The following is an 18,898-nucleotide window of genomic DNA, read 5'->3' on the forward strand; positions in this document are numbered from 1 at the left end:
TACTGTAGCATCTCTGTACTCTAATTTAATTTGTTCCAGAAGTCTGTTGAAGTACTGAATAAATTTTTTCCCTAAGGAATAATGTAAGTTAGATTAATCTATCCCAGATCCCCAAGAGTACACTTGTAAAAGCCTTTTAACTAGAATTTAACACAAATTTTACTAGAAGTTTACAAGCCTAGTGTGCATATTTCAAAGAAAACTCAAAAAATACACAAACACAATACAGAGTAGCAGAATAGGCCTATTAATTTTATTGGTTTAAACAAAGTTTTTACATATTTTAAAGTTCTTAAATGTATTGATTTGTATTGTATTTTCAAATTGTTTTTCATTTAAGAGTAATAAGTAACTATATAAGAACATTTGCCAGGCTGTTACAAGTTTCAGATAAATCACACACCTTTCTGCTTTTTTAATTAACACTTTGTGCTCCAGAATGCATCTCAGCAGTTTTCTCATCTTCTTCACCTTGATTATGTAATCTACTTTGAACTTTACAATATTTCTGAAGAGAGTGAGAAAACTGCCAAAATGCATTATGCTGAACTGAATGTTAATTTAAAAGAAAAAAAATGAAATTGTGTGTGTGTGCTTTATCTCAAAATTGTAACAGTCTGGTGAATGTGCTTGTACAGTTACTTATTACTCTTTAATTAATTAATTAATAGATTATAGGTAGAAAGCTTACAATTCATTGTTTTTCATTTGTTACAATTTTATTATTTTGAAGTGTAATTTTTTCCTTATATATAATATGATAAATTCATATTATTATATAGAAAAAACATTTATCTAAATATGTCTAAAATTAAATTTAAAAATATAAAAATTATTTTGAAAACCATATTCAGAAATTTCAAATAAAAAAATATGAAAAAAAATTTGTTCTATATCTATAAAATACTATAATATTTTATTCTACCTAAGATAGTCTCTTAAAAATAATCTAATTAAATTTTAATCATGAATATGCTTAAAATTTTACCTGATCAGAGGGTGTATCAGTTGTTTTACCAGCACCTTTTCCATGTATCCTAACTATTTCTCTTAAAGCAGTAGCAGCTCCATGTCTTATTTCCCATGACAAACTAAATAAATCTTGAGTGAGTTCATCACAAAATGATTGAAAAGGCCATTCTTTTGACTGTTTAAAAAAATTATTATTAATTTATTTTTGATTGTTGTTGCAATTATAAGTTTTCATGACAGCATTTCAATATCAGAAATAAAAAATGTATATATATATATATATATTTTTTTTTAATTTGTTATATAAATAATCATTAAATTATAAATACAATATGATAAAATAAATAATCTGTTTTAATTTTTGATAATATAATACTGAATAAGAATAGAATTTCATTTTAGTTGTAATGAATGACTTATTTTTATAGTAAATCAATATATTAATCTAACGTATTTTATTTCAGGTGATCAAACAAAAGGAGAACTCATAAGAAGTAATGTGAGAAGTTTGACAGGTAACAAAAAAATTGGTATTTAGATGCAAATGCTCAAGACTAGTTCACACAACTAAAAATTCAATTTTCAGCCCTATAAAATAAGAGTTATCAATAAACTTCTTATTGATAGCACTTATATTTTAAACTAAGCAAATAAAGCTTAGTTTCAAATTCTATTCCACGAGTCTACAGTCAGTAAATGCTCAAGGTGTAAGTGTTTCTCACAACACATGTATATTTAATTAGCAGTGTAAACTTTAATATTTGTATTTGTTTTATTTATTTATCAATTTTTTATTTAAAAATTGTGTTCTGCTCAAGAATCTGTTCATTTGAATTCTATTTGGTTCTTTTATTTGTATCTGAAAAGAACTTATATATAAAATGTAAAAATATTTGCATTTCTTTTTTTCAGTTATTTTTGTTGTTTATTTCACAATTCCATGCTAATTCAGCAGTGAATTATGATTAAAAATAAACATTTTTTTATAATCTATTTTACTTCAAATAAAAACTTTTAATATCAGAATATTTCATATTATATTTTATGAAATAAAATAAATTATTTAAACTAACTCAGAAAAACCTATAGTATGAAAATTCATACTGAAATCAATACCTTAAAAATTCATAACATAGGTTTTTCCAGTATAAAGGAACAATGGCACAAGTCTATCAAATGTCCACATATTGTATATTGGTAAAAGCGATTACATAATTTATTTAGATATTTCAGTCTATAAACCCTTGAAAGTACTGGACAGTAGCCTAATGGATCCAATATTATCAATTTTCTTCATCTACTCGAAAAGTAAATAGAAGCAGAAATTTCTATTATCAGGACTATGAAGACAGACAAGATTAAAAAAGCTCCTCTAGATGAAATGAAGGAACAAAAGGGCTAAGCTCAATGTTTTAGAGATTCCAAGAGAGAAATAACATTGATTAAATGGAAGAACAATTATGTCATTATACTAGACATCAATGAAAGCAACAACACACTATCAAATGTCAAAGTATAAAAGGTAGAGCCAAGAACACCAGAATAAGATCAATGTTCCTCAGTCCAGACTAATAAGAGACAATAACATATTGACAGCAGTGTTGACCAATTTGATCAGCAATGTGGACTATACCACATTAGGATCAGCTTCAAAGCAAATGTAGGAAACAATAATAAAGATCTTGTGAGTACAGCTTTGAAGCATCAAGATTATTTTAACCAAAGAAAAACTCATAAGAAAAAAATTTGATTGTTATCTAAATCATCATAACTGTTTACTTGGCCTAATTTTTTACATTGCAGATGTTTTTGTTTGGATATCAATTGTTTTTTGGTTAATGATTGTGTTATTACATCAAGGGCATAACTGTACAGTTTGGTAGGATCTTGAGTGGCCAATCATGTTCTTTTACCAATGGTGAATTTGTAAATGTCTAGTACCTTTTCTGCCATGTAAATCCCTCTGTGCAACAGCTGGAGATTTTACACTTAGTGGTCAACTCAACACATTCTTGTCATTATCATGGTGTCATGACAAAGAATAATAACTCTTAAGCATTATAACATAGAAAACAAAACAAGCAAATTTGATAGAATAGAGCACTCACTAAAGAGACGTGAGAAATGAGAAATGTACATTCAAAAGCTATGAAATGACCTTCTCCCCAAGCCCTTTTCTCACCCAGATGATTTTTCTGGCTGCCCAGTTGTCAAATTTCGCAAAAAGTATGTATACAAAAGATATGTACAAAAGGTATCTTTTGTATGTATATATCTTTTCTAGATATAGATACAAAAAATGCAATGTTTTCATATTTTTCAAGTGTAGTTCAATCCCAAATTTTTGAGTATATTTACCAGGACACATTCAAAATTTAAACAAATATGCATTCTTTTAAATAGATAAATATGTGAATATACATCTAAAATTATTTTAATATGTCTCAGTGGACATCTTAAAAATATTTTCACCTGTCTGCAGTAAGTACACTCAAACAATAAAAAGAATCCTGGAATCCTGACATTGCAATCTGTAATTTTTAATTTTTTTTCAATTTTTAGAACATTTCTCAGTTGTACTGATCTTTGTTTGAATACTGTTTAACTGATGAAACCATAAATAAAGTAAGTAAAAGTAGTTTTTTAAAATATATAAAAATAACATTATAATCTTTTTATCAAGTTTAAAAAATGTATTGACAAAAGAAAATTTTTTCTTTCATTGAAAATTAATAAAAATTCCTAAATAAGCAACATAAAAATAAGTCAAATCAGACTAACTTATTTTTTTTAAAAACAAGAAAGTGGCCAAAATAACAACAACAATTTCAAAACAGGACCACTGATTTCAAATTGAGATGTAAAAGTTGTCAATAGCTTTGTTTTAAACAAAATAAGGTTATTTTTATATGAAAGAGATCTGCCTGGCAGTTTTTATTGACCACCCAGCAAAAAATTCTGTGGAGATCACTGAATATTCACAAATTAACTGCAGTTATTCAGTTACTCCATATCTGATATACATAAAAGCCTACAGTTCCAAAATTTTGAGTTTAGATTTATATAATCAAAATTTTGGATGGTTCCAGTTGAATTTCACAATTATTTTATGTCTACTTTGTCTATATAGACATATTAAAAAAGTAAAGTTTTGTAAGTGTCTGAAAATTTTACCTAGGTTTAAGACTTTTCTGAGTTAAATGTCTGATAAAAGACATAGTAAAAACTTTAAATGAACAAATCTTTCATTAATTTAAAGTTAACTTGGGATTGTAAGTTTTATAAATAGATAAATGATGATAATGAATTAAAAAACTATTTTTTTATTTTTAATATACAAAAAAACATTAATATATTTCTTACAATAAACTGTTTAACAATACTATATTATTAATTATTATAGCTATTTTAAAATAAAATCTATTAAAAACATTCAAAAGCTACTGACTTCTTCCAACATCATCTGACCATCTAATGTTGACTCTAAATGTATACTGTCTTCTGATAACTGTTCTACTAATTTGCTTGTGTGTCTAACTTTTTTCAATGATGGTTCATCATTATCAAGACTTCCAGATTTCCTTCAAGACAAAACTTAATGTAAAATATATTTTGATATACATTTAATTAAAATTAATCAATTTATTTATTTGTGTTGTCACTGGAAGGAAGTCCTGTAATGTTTTGCATAATGAGGCAGATGAACAGCCTCTAATAAAACGTTAACTCCACCATAAAACTGTTATTTTCCTGAGGTGTGAGAAAAGACATTGAAAGATTCATTATTGTATAGTCTTAAACTATGTATATTTTACATTTTTATTCAACTTTGTCTGTTCTTTCAGAATATTTTAAAAGCTTATTACATATACAGAAACTTGCTATATTTTTTCATTTGCAATTTATTTTCTTAGCAGACAATTTTTAACAAAACATATTCAAATAAATATTTTTTTCATCTGTTAAAAAATTTAAAATTATTATAATATAAATATTAATACTTTGAAAAACTTACCTTATTATTTTCTTCTTTTATTTCTTTAATTTCTAAATCTTCATTGCTAAATATTTCATTTGTATCTATACCAAATTTTTCTGATATATCCAAGCCTAAACGTTTGTTTAACAGCTGACGTTGTTTTGCTAATATTTCTTTTTGATCCATTCCTAAAATTTATAGAAAATAATTTAATAATCCCATAATATCACATTTACATCATGATATATTGTTATATTATATTATATGCTTTAGCTTAAGAGTTCTCATAATGGTTGTTAAGGGCAGTTTTTTTTTTCAATCTCCAATGGTCTATAAAAAACAAAGACAAGTATAAATAACAAAATGAATTTATTACCAAAAGTTAGGTGCAAACATGGTTACTTTTTGACATAATTACTGTGAAAATTGAGGCATTGTCTGTCTGTGGACGATCTTTGAAATCCCCTCTTCATAGAATGTTGCCACCAGTGATTGAGATGGGCCTTAACATTGTTTTGAAAATTGTCATTAGTCTTGAACCTCTGCCCTCCTAGCCATGTTTTCAGTTCAGGAAAGAGGTGAAAGTCTTCACACATTAAAGGTGTGTGAAGACTTCCACCTAACTTGGAACTTTTTAAACACCCAGTGTATAGCCCCAATTTAGCACCAAGTAACTTCCACCTCTTTCCTGAACTGAAAACATGGCTAGGAGGGCAGAGGTTCAAGACTAATGACGATTTTCAAAACAATGTTAAGGCCCATCTCAATCACTGGCGGCAACATTCTATGAAGAGGGGATTTCAAAGCTTGTCCACAGATAGACAAATGCCTCAATCTTCACAGTAATTATGTCGAAAAGTAACCATGTTTGCATCTAACTTTTGGTAATAAATTTATTTTGTTATCTATACTTGTCTTTGTTTTATGGTCCATTGGAGGTTGAAAAAACCACCTATATACTATTCCTCAATCAATGGATATGTTCAAGGAATAAGTAAGTTATTAAAGTTGATAGTAAATTATAAAATTGAATAAAAATATTTATTTTGTTTCTTTAATTACAAACTCTTAATACATAAGAAAATTAAAAAGAAATAAACATTTTAAAATAATTCTCTATTTTAAATATTAAAGTGAAATTTTTAAACAAAATTCACAATATATCATGTTTTAAGTTAAAAGTTTAAAGTTCAATCATAATATGTAAAAAATATTAATTAAATTATAAATAAAAACTTTTGTGATAATAGAACATTTTATACTAAAAAACATATGTACATTTCTAAATTCCATACTGCTACAGTAAAAATGTATTAACCAGAGTTAAATAACAAAAGTAATAAAAGAATTTTATTACTTTTGTTATTTTAAAAGTAAAATTATTNTATATTAAATTTGAATTATATAACATTAAATGTTATTCTTTTGTTTGTAATTTGACTCGAGACACTACTTAAATGCTCAATTCAAATGTGAAAAGCTTAGGCCAGAAGAGCTGATTAATATATACGAAATTTCGGTGTGGAACGAAAATGATGTGATTTTTTTAACAATAAAAAATGATTAAAAATCGCATCCCATTGTGACGTTTCAGAAGTAATTGCTATAATATTTTATTTTCTTTAATTTACTACAATAGGAGATCATTTGAGTTTCAAGTTATCAAAGAATAAATTATCCATAAATTCAGTTTTTTAAAACTGACATTACACGTTTCTTTAAATTTCCATTCTAAATATTAACTGTTTTAATGCAAGAACCTTCTGTTTATTCTAATTTTCTAATTTTTAAACTATTTTTAGATTTGTTACAAGTGTACTTATCATTTAAGTATGTATGGTGTTTGCTTGTGTTAGTGTCAATTATCAACTGTTCCAGCTTATTGGTAAATTAAGTATATTTATTATTTAAAAATTTTGTAGTTAATATATGAGAGCAGTCTGAAAAATTCCAAAACTCTTAAATTAACACATCAACAAATGCTACAAAAATAAAACAAACACCTTTCTCTATTCCAGCACACTTTTAATGCATTATTCAACGCATTAAAAGTGTGCTGGAATAGAGAAAGGTGTTTGTTTTATTTTTATTTAATAATTCCAGTAAGCATTTAGTTATTTAACAAATGCTACTAAGTGGATGATACTTACGTTGGCTTGTAGCAATAACTTTGGAAAACTATAAGTTCATATTTGCTTAGTCATTGTACTATGTCTGTTTATATCACCACATATTTATTCTTTTGGCAAATTTGAAATGAGCAATAATCACAAGCAATAAATTTGTAGGAAGTTTTATATCAAACTCAGAAAATATTTTACAGAGACATCTGAAATGTTTAAAACATTTGGGAAGGAGGCATTAGGTCAAACTGAAACTTACCAGGAGTGGAAATAGTCTGAAAAAAAGGCTTGAAGTTTCAAGAAAAAAAATCACTGGATGATTTACCACAATAATACACCACATTTGTATAGCTATTAATCTGTTAATTTTTGATAAAACAATAATCATTTCATGGACTTCTTAATGAAACTCACACTAGCAAGCATTTTTATTCCCCAAATTAAAAATAAAGTTGAAAAACTGTTTTGAATCAATTGAGGATATAAAGGAAAATTCACTATCAGAACTTTGTGGTATCCCAAAAAAAAAAAAAAAAAAAAAAGGCACACTGGGGATGTTTCAAAGGATAGAAGAATCACTGGAAGCAGTTATATGCAGTGGAATGATGTATATTGAAGGTAACAAGGCTAAATAGACCAAGTTAAACAGGAATTTTTATTCCAAAAGTATAGAATAAAAATTTTCCAGATAGACTTTGAATATAAATGCTAAATGATCTAGTCATATTCTTAATTCTTATTAAATTATCTCTTATATTATTAATGTATTTATGCAAAATATTTTAAAATTACAATCAAATACATAAATGTAGACTGAAATTATTACACACTTTGTTGTATCCTTGGTATCTAATAAGAATGCTAAATTGTTATAATACTAAATATGCTAATACTAAATATTATGAAAAATCAATTTAGAATGTCTGCAAGAACAACCTAGAGCAGGATTTTGTTATGTGCAAAGTCTTATAGTTGAAATGTTGCTCCTGATAGTTTTTTCTTCCAGACATTCCAAATTATTTGTTAAATGTTAAACACACACATGCACATAAATAAAATATAACTGTACCTGTGCCAAAGTCAATATCAAATTCTTTGCCTTCTGATGCTAGAAGATCACTGCCATTCTGAATAACTTTGTGAATGTCAAATTCTTTAAATTTCATTCTACCAGTCAAAGAAGCAGATTCAGAATTTTTAATTTCTAAAATAAAAAAAAAAAAAGATGTAACATATCAATATATTATAATAATGGCATTTTATGCTTATAAACATAGGTTTAAAAATGATTGAAATACACTCATTGACCAAAGAAAAGTGCTTAAATCAAATGAAATTTCATTAATGCAAATGTAATGATGATGGTAATAAGTGATTATAATAAGTTATCACAGCAAAGGGACAAATTCTTGTGAAACAACAGTACAGTTTTAAACAAACTTCTGTGCCTCGTGCAATGATATAGTCAAGCATTAAAAACATGCAGACACTGCATATAACTCACATAGTCTGATAATTAAATAATGATAAAAAAATTTTAAATAAAATCTAATAACAGATGACGCCATACACAAATTTTAGTTCGAGCTAATGTGACAGTGTTTTTTAAAACCTTCAGTGGTGGATAATTTCGATCGGAATCGAAACAACTAGAAACAATTCCGGTTCCGGAACTACCAACATATGAATACAGCTTTTAACTAAACAGTGAACTCTATCTGGATTTGAGCCTAAAACTAATTGACAATGTTCTACGAATTTTAAGAAATAATGAAATTAATTTTGAATATTTTAAATTTATAATGATACTTTNTTTACTCAGTTTAAAATTGCATCCTTTCTATTCATATACATATATATCAATTTAGAAGAGAAAATATATATATTCAGTCATTGATTTATACCTGTCCTATTTTGGTGTAGTAAGATGGAAGTCTCAACCTAACAAATGCCTTCAATATCTAGAAAAACTTCTCCCTCCATAAGCAGTTTCAATTTCAGAGAGACATATCTAACAAATACAATGGGTGATTGAGTGCACACACTGTTTTCAGGCCAAAAATTCCTGCAGAGACTGCTATATGAGCATGGGCATTATCATGAACTAGAACAAACTGCCTGACACATAATGTTCTTAAATAAACCTGACATAAACAATCTAATCCTACATCATTGCAAAACACCCAAATAATAATTAGCAAATTTGCATTCTAAAACCAACTTATAAACAATAATACTCGTTGTCAATATTCCTTGTTGTAAACTTAAATTGGACATTCTGATTTTATCTCTTCACATTCATCTTTGAAATGTGCATATAAGAGTAATATTTGTGCATAAAATAGACATATCAATGTCATTACCTTAAATGTCCTTTACTAATCTGAGTGTAACCTTAATATTTCATCTTTTGCTCTATAGCAAATTCATGATAATAGTCTCACATATAGTTTTTAATAGTATAAAAATTTGAAAACACATTACAGAGCCATGCAATGTTATCACATTTTAAAACATTCAGTATAATTGCCAAAGTACAGGTATTTCCTAATGGATGCTACTGATGTATTGTCAGTATGCCTTATAAAAAAATCCAGCAACAGCTGCTTAACTTTCCTGACAACATTGGTTTGAAGAAAAACTTCAATAAAAACATATAATAAATAGGTAAAAACTCACAAATTAAAAATTATCAAAATGTCAGCCTTTTATTTGAGGTTCTGACGTCTTTCACATTAAAAACAACAAGTCTTCTCACCATACCATCAAGTAGTTATCCAATTTTTATCAGGTTCAAGCCCTCTGGTGGTTGATATGAGTTATCCTTTTATTTGCATATAGATACAATTTCATGGTGAACTCAAGATATATTTTTCTTCCAATTAGAAATTCAGACTATTTACAAAAAAATTAATTTTTGAGTCTATCTATTAATCCATTTGGTTTTATTGAAGAAAAACTTCAATAAAAACAAATAATAAATATTTATTATTTGTTTTTATTATACTGAATTTTTATAAAAACTGAATGTACTGAATGTTATATTGTTATATTTAGATGTTATATATAGATTGTTATATTATATTCAATTATACTGAATGTTTTATAAAAACAAATAATAAATATTTATTATTTGTTTTTATGTTTTAATATGTTATGTTTGTTTTTATGTTTTTATACACCAAAATTTAATGGTATAAATCGTCCTGCAAAATTTCAGGAATTTTTGACACAAAGCACAGGAGTTATTAAGCTTCAAACAGGGTAAACAAAATCATGCCCCCTCCACATACACACTAACACAGAAAAAAATCCCCAAATTTTTTTTTGCATTTCTTGAAATGCAAAAAAAATTCTAGGTCCCCTAAGTCCAAAAATGTAAAAATCATGGGAGGTCATTTTTTGATCAATTGCCATAATTTCCCTCTGCTATACAGGTAGCCCTCAGTTTCCGCTGGTTCAATTTATGCCGATTCACAATAACGCCGCTGCGCAATTCACCATTTTGAAGTGTAATTCCCCGATTTTCCCTATGCTAGACTGATTTTCATTTCAGTGTTGACTTATTTACCGAGCTGCGACATTAAAAATCTTTGTTTTAACGAATATACATTGAATATGTTTATTTTTTCTGTTTAATATTTTTAGGTATGTATACATTTGCATTAAATTAATATTAAAATACTAAACGTTTAGGTACCCACAAGTCAAGATATTAAACTTAATAGTCCAATAAATGGCGTCCGAATCCATAGCGCCAATGAATGTATCCCATATCAGTTCATTCAGGAAAACACCTTATGACGCAATAGCACTTCCGGCGATCACAAATTATTGTTAGTGAGACAAATCTACTTCTCGTTGGCCAGACGATATTTATCTCTCCTTAGCCATCTTGAATTTTCCCGCTCAAACTGACCTTATATATGCGCTACAGCGACCAGTGGTCGACCAATCAGTGTCTCTGCTCATCCATAGCTCTACGTCGGGTTAACGTATCCTTTCAACTAAGGAAAGTTTGACGGATGAACTTTGTGAGTTAGACAATGATTGGGAACGAAGTGCAAATGTAAAAAGGAGCATCATATTCGACCATATTCCAAAATTCTTAATGAAAGAAATCAAAAATATAAACAATTAAAGATGGATACTTTTTCCGAAAAATGTAAGAAATTCAAAAACTAAAATTTTTAAATAAAAACATTTTACTTTATTTTATGTTAAAATACATTTTAAAAATTAAATTTATATGTATTTTGTATTATATTGTATTAATAAACAAAATTATTAGCTTATTTTTCACTTATGTAGAACTTAACCCTATACCTCACTGTAAATATGGATTCATTTTACGCCGATTCGATTTGCGCTGGCTTTTGTAGGAACAGAACTGCGGCGTAAACCGAGGGCTACCTGTATATAACAGCCTGGAAAGTAAAACTTCAGTCTCATTATTTAATTGCCAGACTTATTACATGAATAAACAAGATTATATATTAAAATATTTTTTGGCTATTTTTGAAATCATCTAAATGAAACCATCTAATGAGATAATCTATGCTGACAGAACTTGAAATTTTAATACAAAATTTATTTTACAATGTTAAATTATTTCAATTTTAATAACACACATTAGTATTCACTTAAAGTAATAAATTTATTCAAGCATAATTTTCCATCAAGCAAGTTATTAACTTTTTTACATTATATAATATATGATTTGGAAATTTTGTTTGATTATAAATCAAATTTTAATAATCCTATTAATAAAGTAAGAAAGGCTGTGGATAATACAGACATTATTCTATGAAAACACTGTCAAAATATATCATTAAAGCCAGTTTTAACAGCTTATTTTTCAGTCCTTAATTGATTGTGGTCTTTCTGTATAGTCTTGGCTTCTTTATCATTACTGAATAAGATTGTCTCAGCAATGAATAAGGTATTGTTTTATTCAGTAAGATAAGTTAACATCTCCCTTACACAGAATCTGCACTTGCAATCCAGTCTTGTTTTGTTTCCTGATTTTGATAGCCATATTCAATATTTTGATAGAATTCTTTTCTATAAAAAATTTAATTGATTGACTCCACCTTATATTAATATACATATACTTGCAAGAATTATACATTATAATTACTGTTAAAACCAGATGATCTGCTGAATTATCAGGCTAGAATAAGGCAATGATTTAATGGCTATAATAGTTTTAATTAAAGTATTGGGTGAATGGAGTTTTATTTGCATATATGATTTCTGTTTATATATTCATAATTACCAATTGAATGTAGTTTGGAGAGCCCTTATGTACTGGGCTTTTATAAATTAGAAATATGTAGAGCATGTGCTATACACCTTTACAGTGTTTAAACATTTTTATAAGCAATATATGTATAATCATTTGTAGTGTTTATGTTTTCTTTCTTTTTAATATGAGCAGTAGTTTTATTATAACATGGGGTAAAGTCATTTATAGCTTCTTGTCTTAATAAGACTTTACTGTAAAATATAAAAGGTAAATAAATACATATATCTAAATTCATATAAAACAAAAATTTAATAATAATAATAAACTTTCTTTACTATAGATCAAGGTTTTGCAATCTTTTTCTCATTGCAAAATGGTACCAGTAATTATAGCAACTTTAAATTAAGCTTATTTATTACACTTATAAATGCTTAACTAGAGTTACAGTACATAAGAAAGTATGTACAATAACTATATATTACTGTTTAAATGTTACCCATACTCAATGTTACATATTTAAATGTTAAATGTAAGTATGATCAAATATTTTTCTGCAGAATGATGAAATTTTTTTCATGGACTGGTGGTTGAAAAACACTATTATAGATAATAGGATACTACTGAGGTGTTCAAATAGGATACTAATTGAATATAAGTGAATATTTTTAATGTTAGATAATTCTCACTCAAATTCTTCATTTTTTAAATAAAAAGGGAATGAGCAAAAAATACTGTGAAATCATCACAATGCTAGGCTGCAATTTTTAATCATATTTTTTAAATTTATTTAATTTAAAATATATGCACTCCATTCCAAATTAGTAGTGTCCTTCCTCATACATCATACTTTATCTGATACAAACCAAGTCATGCCAGTCATCTATGTAATTCTGTTCTGGGAAAAATTTTTGAATTAAAATCATGTGACTTCTGGTCTACATTGGAAGTTCGTATATAATTAATTGGGGCCTCCTGCACTCAAGCTTTCCATATCTGGTCTTGACTTTCATCTATCTAACACCATTCTTGAGATTAAAGAAGAACAGACATACAGACAACAGTAAAAATTTATAGGTCTACAATTTTTTCAAATTGCAGCCCAAGAGGAAAAATGAACTTGTTCTTGGTAAATGAGTATCTATGAAAATATATTCTTATTATTCCTGAACTTCATTTCTCGACTTTTATCCTTTCTGATCCTTAGATTTTTGTTTTCTAAATTTAAAAAAATATTATCATCAATTTTATTTAGCAGAAGTGAGAAAGCTAGCATTCAACACTTTTAAAGAAATCATAAAGAATAGATTTCAGTAGTCCTCTGATAAATGGATAAACATAAGTAAAAACAGTAAACAGTAAAAGTAAAAAAATATAAGGTTGCCAACAATGAATTCTTTGTAATAGTATTAAAGTTTATTTTATGTATATAAAAAGCACTTTATACAAAAGCATTAATTCACATTAATTTTTCAATTGATTGGGATTGATTAAGATTGAATTTAATTAAAAGCAAGAGAAATTTGAGAAGAACAGACATTGTTGTGATGGAAAATACCATTCTTAGCCCAGGACATAGTTTAATTGCAATATGCTTCAAAGACACTTCACACATGTTGAAAAATTTAGTAAAAGTATTATTGAGTTTTGTTAGAAACAATGTTTATCTATGTTTATAGCGTGAAAAATCTTGAATCAATCAATCCAATTCACAAATTTATCAAAGACAATAACAATGCATAAAATTATTCATTTCATGCATCAAGCTAATGAATGCATTATTAGATCATTCCAAACACATCTCTGTACAATCATTTGTAATTGGACTGCAATTTGAAAAAAACTATAGACCTATAAATTCCCACTGTCGTCTGTGCCTTTTCTTAATCTCAAGAATAGTGTTAGATGAAAGTTAAGACCAGATATGAAAAGCTTAGGGGTAGGGGCCCTGATTAACTATATTTGACCTTCTGGTCTAGACCAAAAGTCACATGATTTCAATTCACAAATTTTCCCCTGAATGACGTTAGAGGACAAGTATGACTCTGTTGTTATCAGGAAAAGTATGATGTAAAAGGAAATTTACACTGTTAATTTGAGATGAATAACATATTTTAAATTAAATAAATTAAGAATATGATAAAAAATTGCAGCCCGGCATTGTGATGATGTCACAATAAATAATTGCTCATTTATATCTTTGGCTTTTATACAATAATATGAAAAGTTTAGTTTCTCTCTCTTGATTCATCTACATATGTCTGTTGCTTTTTTACTCTCTTCATGTAACTAAACATGTCTGTTATTTTATAGAAATTTACCTTAGGACTTGGCTTTATTAAAGAATATCAGATGTTCAAAATAGTTATTATTTGTTTGATATTATAAAAATTAAAGTTTCTCTGAAAAATTAATAAAGATTTCATTGAATCAAATACCAGATAAACAGACCTTGCTTAATATGAGTTTCAACAGGATTCCATTGTGGTACATTGGAAATTATTGCTTCAACAGCTTGTCCAGCAGCAATGCGTGTATCCCAAGAACTGCTATGCAAGTATTGCCTAACCTAATAATATTAATAATAATAATAAACTTTCTTTACTATAGATCAAGGTTTTGCAATCTTTTTCTCATTGCAAAATGGTACCAGTAATTATAGCAACTTTAAATTAAGCTTATTTATTACACTTATAAATGCTTAAGTAGAGTTACAGTACATAAGAAAGTATGTACAATAACTATATATTACTGTTTAAATGTTACCCATACTCAATGTTACATATTTAAATGTTAAATGTAAGTATGATCAAATATTTTTCTGCAGAATGATGAAATTTTTTTCATGGACTGGTGGTTGAAAAACACTATTATAGATAATAGGATACTACTGAGGTGTTCAAATAGGATACTAATTGAATATAAGTGAATATTTTTAATGTTAGATAATTCTCACTCAAATTCTTCATTTTTTAAATAAAAAGGGAATGAGCAAAAAATACTGTGAAATCATCACAATGCTAGGCTGCAATTTTTAATCATATTTTTTAAATTTATTTAATTTAAAATATATGCACTCCATTCCAAATTAGTAGTGTCCTTCCTCATACATCATACTTTATCTGATACAAACCAAGTCATGCCAGTCATCTATGTAATTCTGTTCTGGGAAAAATTTTTGAATTAAAATCATGTGACTTCTGGTCTACATTGGAAGTTCGTATATAATTAATTGGGGCCTCCTGCACTCAAGCTTTCCATATCTGGTCTTGACTTTCATCTATCTAACACCATTCTTGAGATTAAAGAAGAACAGACATACAGACAACAGTAAAAATTTATAGGTCTACAATTTTTTCAAATTGCAGCCCAAGAGGAAAAATGAACTNAAGTGGGAAAAAAAATTTCATTTTAGTCTTAAACTTAATAATTTTTTAAATGTTAATTTTTCATATTGTAACATTCTTAAAAATGCAACTCTTTCATAAGAATTAACTGACTAATTAAATCATTAACAGAAAGACTAATTTCAGAAATTGCAATAAATCATTATGTATGAAAACAAAATTTTAATATTCTGCAAATATCCACTTAAAAATGAATGCAAAAAATTTATGGCTACATAAAGTGTATTCTGCATTAATTGTTAATGTAGTTTCCTAAAAAGAAGTATACAAAATAGCTTGTGAAATATGCAAAAAATTTATTTATAAAAAAATAGTTATATTAAAATGTTTGAATACAGTACGAAAAAAATCATGGTTTGTATAAAATGTACCATAGAATAGAATATAAACAGTAATCAAAATAAAATTTTAAATATAAGATAAAATACCATTCCATTTAGAACATTAGTCTATAATCTAAAGATAACATTAAAAAACAATTTTATCATATTAAAAAATCATTAAAAATTATTACATGTTTTTAAAACATATTGCTGTTTTTAATGAAATAAATTTTGAGCTTATTTAATTTATTACAGTATTATATTTTGTATTATTATAACAATAAATAAATAAATTTTATTTTATATATACACAATGGTGAAGTAAGTAAACTGACACCCCTGCTATAGAATATAGAATGTACCCAAAATTAATTTGCTCATATCAGGAAAATATTAGACCAAGGAAGAAACAGATTGGTGTATGTTACATGCATGGCTGCTATATTGAATGCAACTCTGAAATTTTAAATGAGAAGGAAGTCATGTGATACATTATGTAGAGTCAGAATTCCACAATGCTGAAAGATTTATTGATCTACCTCAACCAGTTACACAGTTAAAACAACTTCTTAGATAATTACTAAAATGCATATACTTTGCACTCAAAAGTCCAGTAATAACACTTTAATGGAAAACATTAAATACAACAGCATCTAAGCTCCATCTACAAAGAAATTGGTACCCGTACAAACACAAAGATTGCCTATAGGCGATCGAACACAGATTATGGGCTATTGTGCAATGGCAAGGACAGGATTGATAAAAGTTGGGCACCAGGTGTATATATGGTTCCCCTGAAACAGATTTCAAAGGGATTTAGTATACATTGGGTTCACAAAGCATTCTCTAAGTAAAAGATTACAGAAGCACAGATATGATATCACTAACAAAAGGCACACCATCACCCTATCGACCTATGCCTCAGACCATGACATACAGACTGATCTCCATAAAGCCAAACTGGTCAGATTGTCACAACGAATTAAACACCTTTGAAACCTTGAGGCATTAGAAATTTACAAAGCTGGTTTACATGGCAACTATATTAACACAAATGATGCCATTAATGTTTCCTACACATGGAGGTACTGTTATGAAAAAACAGGCAACACCAGCAGTTTAGCAACTTTTTTCTGTATCTTTATTTACATCGTATTATTCACTGTTTATGGTGTTGATATAGTTCTATTGCCATTGTAACATGCATGGGTAAAAGTTTTATACATACATGCTTAGATTGTTCCATAGATTTTAAAATAATTTTTGAACATGTTGTTCCATACCTTCCATAGGATTTTTAAAAATAATTTGTAAATATTGTTCTTTGCATTCCAAGTTTGAATCTTACTGGTTTTAAAAACCTGAGGAAAACCGAGGTACAGTCGAAAATGTTAGTTTTCCATTAAAGTGTTATTACTGGACTTTTAAGGTTCTCGAGTGTAAAGTATATGGTTACACAGTTATTAATGCTTTTTCCTTCATTGTCACAGGTTGAAGAACAGACAACACAATGCTCCTAACACAGGAAAAATGCATCAAAATTGTCCTGATGGCAGGGGAGAGAACTTCTAGGGTGAGTGCACAAGCCTGAACATTTTTTATCATGGACCAATCCCATCTCCCTGAATTTCTGGACTAGGTTGGCAACTGCTATGTGTGACACAGGCACTTGGTGTGGATGACATTGATTAAAATCCTATGCAATCACCCTGGAACTTCTCTCTTCTGCTATCAGGACAATTTTGATGGATTCTTCCTGTGTTAGGGGCATTGGGTTATCTGTTCTTCAACCTATGACAATTGAGGAAAAGGAAACTGGTTACACAGTTAATGAAGGAAAAGCATTAACTGTGTAACCATTTGAGGTAGGTCAATAAATCTTTCAGCAATCAATTCCCTGTGGAATTCTGACCCTACATAATGTGTCACATGATTCCCTTCCCATTTATAATTTTGGAGTTGCATTCAATATAGCAGCCATGCATGTAACATACACCAATCTGTTTCCTCCTTGGTCTAATATTTTCCTAATATGAGCAAATTAATTTTGGGTACATTCTATATTCTGTAACAGGAGTGTTAGGTGACTTTCTTTACCACCCTGTATATTAAAAGAGTATTGTTAATGCTCATTTCAGTGGAACAAATTTATTCTAATAAACTATAATATATAAATCAGAAGAATAGGTTCTTATTTGCATATTCTACTTGTCTGTTGTTCCTGAAAATGAAATTTTGGATTATTGGAAATGTTTAAATTATTAAAAGTATTGGTTATTTAAAACCAAACAAATTGAGTTTTCCTTTGTTTTGAATTAATATTTGTGGTGTATACCTTGCCTATCCTATATTGTTATGTTAACAGATTTCAGAACCCACACTCATAATTTTAATGCATTTTTTTTAACTTAAGCAAAAAATCTAGCCAACTGATTAAAAGCCAAAGAAATTAATTTAAAAGAAAAACAAATAAAATTTACCTTTGCAAGTAAATTACGTAATTCATGTGGATGGAGCTTTTGTACTTCTCCTAACTGCAATGCAGCAGCTTTTCTTGTAATAGGAGATGATCCAGTATCCAACAATAAAAATAATCGATCTAACCTTTAAGTAAAAATAAAAAGTTCAGATTTTCCTTTAAATATACATTAATAATCATATAAAATGAAATAATTAGTATTAATAAACAACAGACACTGCAAAAATTTATATAATAAAGTAACATGTAAAAACTTAGAAAATTCATTAAAAAATTTTCCAAATGAGACAATACATAAAAATGTCTTCCTTTTCATACCTCAAGGAATAACAGTCTTACTGCAGAGTCAACCTTCCTTTAGAAATTTCTC

General features: G+C 27.6%; 1 protein-coding gene across 1 annotated transcript in view; it reads right to left on the minus strand.

Annotated features, from left to right (window-relative positions):
* The window catches only part of LOC111621204 (TATA-binding protein-associated factor 172-like), a gene marked incomplete at its 5' end in the record, with an annotated part of 102,673 nt that extends 84,024 nt beyond the window's left edge, over positions 1-18,649 (minus strand). Inside the window, 7 exons of the mRNA XM_023363283.1 lie at positions 989-1,147; positions 4,421-4,553; positions 4,635-4,711; positions 4,988-5,139; positions 8,144-8,278; positions 14,771-14,888; positions 18,530-18,649. Of these exons, the coding sequence (XP_023219051.1) occupies positions 989-1,147; positions 4,421-4,553; positions 4,635-4,711; positions 4,988-5,139; positions 8,144-8,278; positions 14,771-14,888; positions 18,530-18,649 (894 nt within the window). The remainder of the gene's footprint in view (positions 1-988; positions 1,148-4,420; positions 4,554-4,634; positions 4,712-4,987; positions 5,140-8,143; positions 8,279-14,770; positions 14,889-18,529) is intronic.
* Positions 18,650-18,898: the final 249 nt, after the last annotated feature.

Source organism: Centruroides sculpturatus, unplaced genomic scaffold, assembly GCF_000671375.1.
Source record: "Centruroides sculpturatus isolate CEXI.00-Female unplaced genomic scaffold, Cexi_2.0 scaffold211, whole genome shotgun sequence".
NCBI classification, from domain to species: domain Eukaryota; kingdom Metazoa; phylum Arthropoda; class Arachnida; order Scorpiones; family Buthidae; genus Centruroides; species Centruroides sculpturatus.